General features: G+C 42.3%; 1 protein-coding gene across 1 annotated transcript in view; it reads left to right on the forward strand.

The window, feature by feature from the left end:
• Positions 1-9,817, forward strand: part of LOC119908583 (NLR family CARD domain-containing protein 3-like) — a 66,925-nt gene extending 57,108 nt beyond the window's left edge. Inside the window, 5 exon segments of the mRNA XM_038726369.1 lie at positions 25-198; positions 569-626; positions 8,654-8,747; positions 8,974-9,307; positions 9,309-9,817. Of these exon segments, the coding sequence (XP_038582297.1) occupies positions 25-198; positions 569-626; positions 8,654-8,747; positions 8,974-9,307; positions 9,309-9,555 (907 nt within the window). The 3' untranslated portion in view covers positions 9,556-9,817.
• The last annotated feature ends 365 nt before the right edge of the window (positions 9,818-10,182 follow it).

Raw genomic sequence — 10,182 nt, forward strand, 5'->3', positions numbered from 1 at the left:
TTTATGATGTTTTCCTGATTCCAGGCTGTCAGGCTGTCTGATCACAGAGGAAGGCTGTGCTTCTCTGGCCTCAGCTCTGAGCTACAACCCCTCCCATCTGAGAGAGCTGGACCTGAGTAACAACAACCTGCAGGATTCAGGAGTGAAGCTGATGTCTGCTGGACTCAAGAGTCCACACTGTACACTGGAAACTCTCAGGTCAGTGATAAGCTGTTTCGTTTAAATCCTCTTCATCTGGTTTTAGGTTCAGTTAGTGGAAATGGTCTGTAGGATTTTCCTGCTGACATGATTTTCTAAAACACAGAGTTTATGATGTTTTCCTGATTCCAGGCTGTCATTCTGTCTGATCACAAAGGAAGGCTGTGCTTCTCTGGCCTCAGCTCTGAGCTCCAACCCCTCCTATCTGAGAGAGCTGGACCTGAGCTACAATCATCCAGGAGAGTCAGGGGTGAAGCTGCTGTCTGCTGGATTGGAGGAGCCACACTGGAGACTGGACACTCTCAGGTTTGGACAGACAGCAAGAGCTCACACACTGCAGGTGTCTCTAATTTCTGTTATTTTATGTCAGTCTGCTGGAGTCCATCATCATGAAGGACTTCTTATTCCTCCTCATTCTGTTCAGAGCAGTGAGTAGGCCTGAGATAGGAAACACACGGCTCTCCAGAAGTCTTATCGATTGGAAACCATTAGAAACATCAGAAACTTGGATGTAAAATCATTCTAATGTGAGACCTGCTTGCAGCATTTCTCTATGGATAGAATCAGGGGTGGACTGGTAATCTGGCATACCAGGTAAATGCCTTGTGGGCCGACGAAACTTTGGGGCCAGTGTAACATAAATTACTTATTTATTCAACTGTTTTAAAAAATGGGCCAACAGTCGGCCCATAAAGCATGTACCGCAGCACATTGGGTAATTTTCTATACTGACACCCCCCTCCTCTGCCTTCTGTTTCTTGAGTTGTGGGCCAAATAAAATTTTAAATTCTGCAGATGGATGCCACCAAATGCGCAAAATAACCGATATGTTAGCAGGAGGAGAGTGGAGGTGAAGCGGTAAGCATGGAGTAGCTCAGCCTGTAGGGAGGGAGCAGGGAGGGAGGGTCATAGTGTCATTTACACTGGGGACGCTGGGGACATGTCCCCACCACTTTTTGAAATGGCAGATGTTGTCCACATCACTTTTTGAAAGCATTTGTTAAAAATGTTAATGTTAAGAAATGTTAATTAACAAATGAAAATGCTTTGAGAAAGGTTTATTTGCACTATTCTGAAAACCAGCAATGCAATAAAAACATAGAAGAAACATCTGCGTTGTCCAAAAAAGTAACTTAAGCTAAAAAAAGAGCTACAGATTACTGCATTATTCTATTACATTTTTATATTCTGAATCATCACTTGCCAACTGAATTTGTGCTTCCCTTTACATAAATAAAGACATTCCACCATAAATTGGTGCAGAAAATATCCCCAGAATGCAGGAAATTAAGTGTTTAATGATCAAAATAGTATTCAAATGTATTCTTGTCTTGTTCTCGTGACCCCAATCTTGTGCAATGTCACATCTCATGGGCAAAGTGTGTCGTCACCCCCCTAATCTGAGCCCTTAAATGTCCCCACCACTGTTCAACACAAAGTGAGGCCCTTGGGTAGGATGTGTGCCATGCTGTAGTGACAGTGATGATGATTACTTCAATTAAGGTTGATGATTATAACATATGAGTACACTGATTCACTTGCACTGGTGCACTTATCCATGGCACATACCACTCTGCTTGTTTGTCTACAGTAGGTACACATGTTATATATGGAAGGATGGTGTATCGGTGAGAAGTGTCTCACCAATTTAGGTGAGCCGCCTGAGCCAACAATGCCGGGGCCAATTTTTTAGTCCCAGTCCAGCTCTGGATAGAAGTGTTTGATGGTTCATCTCAACAACTACTAAATTTGTTGAGATTAATGTAGCTGCAGTGTTACAAGTCTAACTACATTTCTCAGTAGTGTGGTGGTAGCTTCGCTTTTTTCTGATCAAATGGCTTTTCAACCTCGAAGCTCCTTTATTGATCAAGTACCGTGGTAGCATCCACACACTGGGGTTGGGCCGATAGACGATGCCGTCGGTGATGGCTGATGGCTGGTGAAAGCAGGATTTAATCCCCAAAAACATTATCATTATCATTTTAAAAATACCTGGTTTGCACCTGTCTCTGAATTCTCTTCTCCCCACACTCACACACACCTAACGTTACATCTCTGTCTCTCTCCGCCTGTCTGCTCCACTTTCTCCATCAGCAGTGTGTTTTATAAAGTCGCCTAAAACACACAGAACTCGTCTTTTTTCATATTGTTCCACCCGTGATCTGTTATCACGGCAGCAGGTGAGCCGCATGCCGGCTTGTTAATGACGTAGCCTATGAAACAACCGAAACCATCTGCACTCTAGTGCCTGCTGTTGCATTACCTGGTCCGTGACTTGTAACGTAATAATGGAGTGCCAAGATTTTTACTGAGTGAAGTCTGTGCGAGTCAAGAGATGCAATAAAATTACTATTACTAAATTATTGTTAATAATAAAATGTACTTCAAAGAACGGAGCACTTCCTGAAGGCTACCATGCCGACCAATCACAGTTCTTGCTGTCTGTCTTTTTTCTTCCTTTTTAATAATATCAAATAGCAACATATATCACCAATCTTAACATTGCAATGGATACTTCACATTAGGGATACCGATGTATTTATAGCTAGGGGGTACAATAACAGAACAATACAGCGAAAATAAATAAGGATATCACAGATATCTGTGAAGGTTCTCAGAAGGTTAAAGTCAAGGGCAACTGGACTTGGTTGAAGGATATCACAGACCTTTAAGCGAGTACAGACATTAAGGAGCCTATCTTCAAAGCCTTTCTGTTGGAGGAGAAACTAAACAAAAATAAAGTTTCTTTCTCAAAGACTATAAATGGGGTTTTTGTTTGTAAATTTGCATTTGTGTTTATGAAATTTAGCCAGAAACAACATAAATTGATTAAGAAATAATGGTCGCAGTGTTACACTAAAAAAGATATTCTGCCAGAACAAGCAGAAACCTGAATATATCTAATCATTAATAAATGTACATACTGTACATCCTGACAAAACATATGTAATGCCGTTTCTGTATGAGTCTCACAGAAGGTACAGTTCTGCATCGCCGCGACATGTTGTTGTATTTTTGGGGAGGTGCAGGTCAGGTTACAGCTTAGATTCGACGTGTAGACACCACAGTCCAAAATTATGATTTTGCTGCATTTAAAAAAGCGCTCTGCCGGAGAACTTTCATCAATATATCAATCAATTTAGTTTATAGAGCACTTTAAACAGGGTTGGAGTTACGTGGGAGCCAGTGGGAGCTCAGCTCCCATAAGGAGGTCTGAGCTCCCATGGAAGCAGTAAAATCAGCATCTGTTGCGGTCACTAATTCATTCATCAACAACCATTATTTTGAATCACACAATGTATTTTTATTGTTATATTGTTATTATTCACATTAAAAAGATAAACAGACTTAAATGAACATACTTTCCTAATGAACTAATGTTACGCTGCGCACTGCATGACTGACAGGATGGTTCCACTTCTCCACCATCAACCACTATGGTGCGCAGTATAGATTTGACTGAACAGGTCTGAGACCGCGACCCGCAAACATTTGGTGTACTGGGACTTTTTCAAGTTGCCGGTCCTCTCCTCTGCCCTCTCCACATCAGGTTCTCTGGGCGCTATGCATGGGCGTAAGTTTCATCTCATAGTAGGGGGGGGAAGTAAACATAAAATTTCACGAGAGCAATTTTTGAGGGGGACACAAAAATACAGCCAAAATTGTACTTGTAGGCCTATAGGATGCGTGTACACAGAGAGAAGTCTTACTACTATTTTATATAACACAAAGCAATAGTTGTTTAAATATGACTTAAGTTCATAGGTTCACCACACAGCCGTATTATCATAAATAACTTGAGTCCTCTAGGCTACATAGTAATTTAGGTTTCTTCTTGGATAGATGATGTTTCTTACACACACATATCTATCTATCTAATACACTGCTCAAAAAATACTAGAAACTAAAATAACACATCCTAGATCTGAATGAAATAATCTCATTAAATACTCCTTTCTTTACATAGTTGAATGTGCTGACAACAAAATCACACAAAAATTATCAATGGAAATCAAATTTATCAACCCATGGAGGTCTGGATTTGGAGTCCCACTCAAAATCAAAGTGGAAAACCAAACTACAGACCGATCCAACTTTGATGTAATGTCCTGGACAGTCTGTGGTGCAACGTGACGTTGGTGGATGGAGCGAGACATGATGTCCCAGATGTGCTCAATTGGATTCAGGTCTGGGGAACGGGCGGGCTGGTCCATAGCATCAATGCCTTCCTCTTGCAGGAACTGCTGACACACTCCAGCCACATGAGGTCTAGCATTGTGTTGCATTAGGAGGAACCCAGGGCCAACCGCACCAGCATCTCACAAGGGGTCTGAGGATCTCATCTCGGTACCTAATGGCAGTCAGGCTACCTCTGGCGAGCACATGGAGGGCTGTGCGGCCCCCCAAAGAAATGCCACCCCACACCATTACTGACCCGCCGCCAAAGCGGTCATGCTGGAGGATGTTGCAGGCAGCAGAACGTTCTCCACGGCGTCTCCAGACTCTGTCACGTCTGTCACATGTGCTCAGTGTGAACCTGCTTTCATCTGTGAAGAGCACAGGGCGCCAGTGGCGAATTTGCCAATCTTGTTGTTCTCTGGCAAATGCCAAACGTCCTGCACGGTGTTGGGCTGTAAGCACAACCCCCACCTGTGGACGTCGGGCCCTCGTACCACCCTCATGGAGTCTGTTTCTGACCGTTTGAGCAGACACATGCACATTTGTGGCCTGCTGGAGGTCATTTTGCAGGGCTCTGGCAGTGCTCCTCCTGCTCCTCCTTGCACAAAGGCGGAGGTAGCGGTCCTGCTGCTGGGTTGTTGCCCTCCTACGGCCTCCTCCACGTCTCCTGATGTACTGGCCTGTCTCCTGGTAGCGCCTCCGTGCTCTGGACGCTACGCTGACAGTCACAGCAAACCTTCTTGCCACAGCTCGCATTGATGTGCCATCCTGGATGAGCTGCACTACCTGAGCCACTTGTGTGGGTTCTAGACTCCGTCTCATGCTACCACTAGAGTGAAAGCACCGCCAGCATTCAAAAGTGACCAAAACATCAACAAGGAAGCACAGGAACTGAGAAGTGGTCTGTGGTCACCACCTGCATAACCACTCCTTTATTGGGGGGGTCTTGCTAATTGCCTATAATTTCCACCTGTTGTCTTTTCCATTTGCACAGCAGCATGTGAAATTGATTGTCAATCAGTGTTGCTTCCTAAGTGGACAGTTTGATTTCACAGGAGTGTGACTGACTTGGAGTTACATTGTATTGTTTAAGTGTTCCCTTTATTTTTGGAGCAGTGTATATGTATATATATATATAATTTATATTTCTAAACATTATGTTTTGTCTATTTTACACTAAGTTTGTGATCTTTAGATTGCGTAAATTGCGTAAATCTCCATATTGAATCATATATCATTTGAAAGTTTTCTACAGCACAACGTTAGCTAGTCCAAATCAAGTCATATTCCTCGCCCTTTAAAGCAGTTAGAGCATCATCATTTTACACACTGTTTCTGAGGTCTTATAACAAGACATTTACAGAGGTTTTTTAAAATATCTTATCATCCTTATTTCATGTGGCATTTTATCTGTAAATATAAATAATCCATGAAAAACAATATTTTGATAAACTCTTCTGTAAATGTCTTGAGTCTTATCAATATGCTGGAAAATGGATTTGCCATACACAGACCTGTATGTGTAGCCAACAAAAGCACTTTCGTATGACGGTCACATCACGTACATCAAATCCTTGTGACTTTGCTGCAGGGGAATAAAGACACGAGAGACTGAGTTTGATTTCTATTGTGTCGCCTGAACAAAAAGCTCTTGTGAAAAGGATCAGGGTCCAGTCTGACCACCTCTTCCTCTAGTGAGGAGGAAACTTTGATATGTAGAGCAAGACACTTAACCCTTCGTTGCTACAGAGGCGTCAACCTCTGACATGTATAGCAATTGTAAGTCTCTTTGGATGAAAGCGTCAGCTAAATGAATAAATGAAAGCAGAAAGTCAAATGTTAACAATAATATATATACAGTGGGGCCAAAAAGTATTTAGTCAGCCACTGATTGTGCAAGTTCTCCTACTTAGAAAGATGAGAGAGGTCTGTAATTTTCATCATAGGTACACTTCAACTATGAGAGACAAAATGAGAAAGAAAAATCCAGGAAATCACACTGTAGAATTTTTAAAGAATTTATTTGTAAATTATGGTGGAAAATAAGTATTTGGTCACCACAAACAAGCAAGATTTCTGGCTCCCACAGACCTGTAACTTCTTCTTTAAGAAGCTCTTCTGTCCTCCACTCGTTACCTTTATTAATGGCACCTGTTTGAACTCGTTATCTGTATAAAAGACACGTGTCCACAGCCTCAAACAGTCAGACTCCAAACTCAACCATGGCCAAGACCAAAGAGCTGTCGAAGGACACCAGGAAGAAAAATGTAGACCTGCACCAGGCTGGGAAGAGTGAATCTACAAGAGGCAAGCAGGTTGGTGTGAAGAAATCAACTGTGGGGGCAATTGTAAGAAAATGGAAGACGTACAAGACCATTGATAATCTCCCTCGATCTGGGGCTCCACGCAAGATCTCATCCCGTGGGGTCAAAATGATCATGAGAACGGTGAGCAAAAATCCCAGAACTACACGGAGGGACCTGATGAATGACCTGCAGAGAACTGGGACCAAAGTAACAAAGGCTACCATCAGTAACACACTACGCCGAGAGGGACGCCAGGCGTGTCCCGCCTGTACATGTCCAGCCCCGTCTGAAGTTTGCCAGAGAGCATATGGATGATCCAGAAGAGGACTGGGAGAATATCATGTGGTCAGATGAAACCAAAATAGAACTTTTTGGTTAAAAACTCAACTTTGGAGGAAGAAGAATGCAGAGTTGCATCACCATACCTACTGTGAAGCATGGGGGAGGAAACCTCATGCTTTGGGGCTGTTTTTCTGCAAAGGGGACAGGAAAACTGATCCGTGTTAAGGGAAGAATGAACGGGGCCATGTATCGTGAGATTTTTAAACCAAATCCTCCTCCCATCAGTGAGAGCGTTGAAGATGGAACGTGGCTGGGTCTTCCAGCATGACAATGATCCCAAACACGCCGCTCGGGCTCCGTTAAAAAGCATTTCAAGGTCCTGGAGTGGCCTAGCCAGTCTCCAGACCTCAACCCCATAGAAAAGCTGTGGAGGGAGTTGAAAGTCCGTGTTGCCCAGCGACAGCCCCAAAACATCACTGCTCTAGAGGAGATCTGCAGGGAGGAATGGGCCAAAATACCAGCTACAGTGTGCAAACCTGCTGAAGACTTACAGGAAACGTTGACCTTGAGTACTGACCAAATACTTATATTCCACCATAATTTACAAATAAACTCTTTAAAAATCCTACAATGTGATTTCCTGGAATTGTTTTTCTTTTTCTCCTCATTTTGTGTCTCATAGTTGAAGTGTACCTATGACAAAACAGACCTCATCTTTATAAATAGCAGAACTTGCATAATCAGTGGCTGACAATACTTTTTTGTGTATCTATCACAATCTCAAAATAAATCATACGTTGAAAATGTCATGCTTTCTTGACAAGCAGCACATCTATTAAAGTAACAATGTTTTTCCACTGGTTCTCAGTTTGTGAGGAAATACATTTTGTTGTAATATTTGGGCGTTTCTGTCTGATTTAGATCTCTCACGTTGTTACTGTTTGGAGCAGGTCTTTATTCTTTTGCTACTCTGGAATAAAGTTGGTTCAATATAAACAAAGTAGCTCAGATGTAGTAAAGGACTTTTGCCATGTTGCTGTAGCTGAGCTTGCTACGTTTCTCCTGGTTGTAGCTTCAGTGTAGTGAAGCTTCATTTAATGTAGAGTTAACTGGTAGCTTGGCTCACTGTAAACACTAGTGTTTTGTTAATTATAAATACAATTGTTAAATATTTAAAGCAAAACAAATGCGCACATTTAGATGCATATAATTATTTGCTGCTGAGAGAAACACCTTCTCGGTGCCTTTATTCTCTGTTAACTTCATCATTTAGCCTCATCTGTCTCTGTGAAATACAGTCCTTTATTGATATGAAAAGTCAGTTTTATTAAGTGCAAAATCACAAACTTGTCTCAAAGCTTTACAATCTGTACATCATGTGGCCTCTCTGTCCTCAGACCCTCTGTTTCTGACAGAAATTACTCAATACAAGTTGAATCTGATCTGAGAACAGTCTGGAAACAGTTTAGTTGTTCATGTGTGAATGCTGGTCAAACTGTTTATTTAGCGGGACAACATGCAGAGGACAATATTTGACATCCTGCTCTCATATTAGTTGTCTTCTTCTTCAGGTCCTTTTCTCAGACAGTGAAAGAATCCTGGAGACAGTTGACACAGATGAGTTTCAGCCTGTTTCTCTGTCACACTGACAAACTGAGGAACACTGCTTCATGTTGAACAGCAGTTAGGACTCATGTTGGATAGAAAATCACTCTGACTGTGTTTCTTCCTCCAGGGTGGACCATGGTGGAGAGCAGAGGTTAAAACCTGATGTGAGGAAGTGTAAGTGTGGATTCAATCTGACTCATGATGACAAAACAGCACACAGTCAGTTTCTCTTAATACAAAGTTGATAGTTGTGATATTTATTCATTCAAACATTACTGACTAAATGCATCATCATTAAACTTTATAGAAATGAACAACATCAGCACACAAACAAAGAATAAACCTTCAGATGTGTCTGATGATAAACTGCTGCTGTGTTGTGTCTCGTTCTCTCCATCAGATTTCTGTGAACTCACACTGGACACAAACACAGCACACAGAAACCTCAAACTGTCTGACAACAACAGGAAGGTGACATGGGTGAGAGAGGAGCAGCCATATCCTGATCATCCAGAAAGATTTGACTGCTGGGAACAGCTGCTGTGTAGAGATGGTCTGACTGGTCGTTGTTACTGGGAGGTCGAGTGGAGAGGAGGAGTTTATATATCAGTGAGTTACAGAGGAATCAGAAGGAGAGGAGGCAGTAAAGACTGTGGGTTTGGAAGAAATGATCAGTCCTGGAGTCTGAGCTGCTCTGGTGGTCGTTTCTCTGTCTGTCACAATAACAGAAAAACAGTCCTCCCTCCCCTCCTCCTCCTCCTCCTCCTCCTCCTCCTCCTCCTCCTCCTCCTCCTCCTCCTCCTCCTCTAACAGAGCAGCAGTGTATGTGGACTGTCCTGCTGGCTCTCTGTCCTTCTACAGAGTCTCCTCTGACACACTGATCCACCTCCACACCTTCAACACCACATTCACTGAACCTCTTTATCCTGGGTTTACAGTCTGGTCCTATGGTTCCTCCTCAGTGTCTCTGTGTTCTGTGTAGGAGGGAGACAACTTCCAGTCCTGTGGTTTAAATGTTGGTGGTGGACGAGGCTTCACTTTGGTTAACATCTGGCTCACTGATTATGCCTTTAATGTCAGAAATGTGTTTTCTTAGAAATGGTGAAATGATCTCAGGGCTGAACTTGTTGTGTACAAACTCTGATTTTCACTTTAATAAAGTTTTCTTGGAGCAGCATCTAGTAGCTGCTGATGGCTGCAGAGCTTCTCATTTATTTCAATAAAGGTTTGAAGACAAAACTCAACAAATAGTCTTGATTTATTCTGTTGCTCAAGTACATTTCTTTTCCTGCTGAGTTTGATCCTCACAAAGGCTAAATCAAAAGATAAGTCAGGCAGGAAGGAAGTGAAGCCTTGAAGGTTTATTATTATTATCTGAAAAATATAGAAAAAAACTAAATCCTATTATAATATAATAGGATTTAGTTTTTTTTCTCTCATTATTATTTTAATTATTTTCTGAATCTGCATCTAAACGTAAATGTGACGCCACGGTTCCTGCGGAGGAAAGTGACCAACTGCTCATCCGCCCGCTGTGAGTTCAAACACAACGTTTACCTGGTTTAGCCTCCGTGGCTGCTGCTCTCTCACCAAACTCCATTCAGAAAAA

This window comes from Micropterus salmoides, unplaced genomic scaffold, assembly GCF_014851395.1.
Source record: "Micropterus salmoides isolate LMB-PRFRI ecotype aquatic unplaced genomic scaffold, ASM1485139v1 Ms_hic_scaffold_18, whole genome shotgun sequence".
Taxonomy (NCBI): domain Eukaryota; kingdom Metazoa; phylum Chordata; class Actinopteri; order Centrarchiformes; family Centrarchidae; genus Micropterus; species Micropterus salmoides.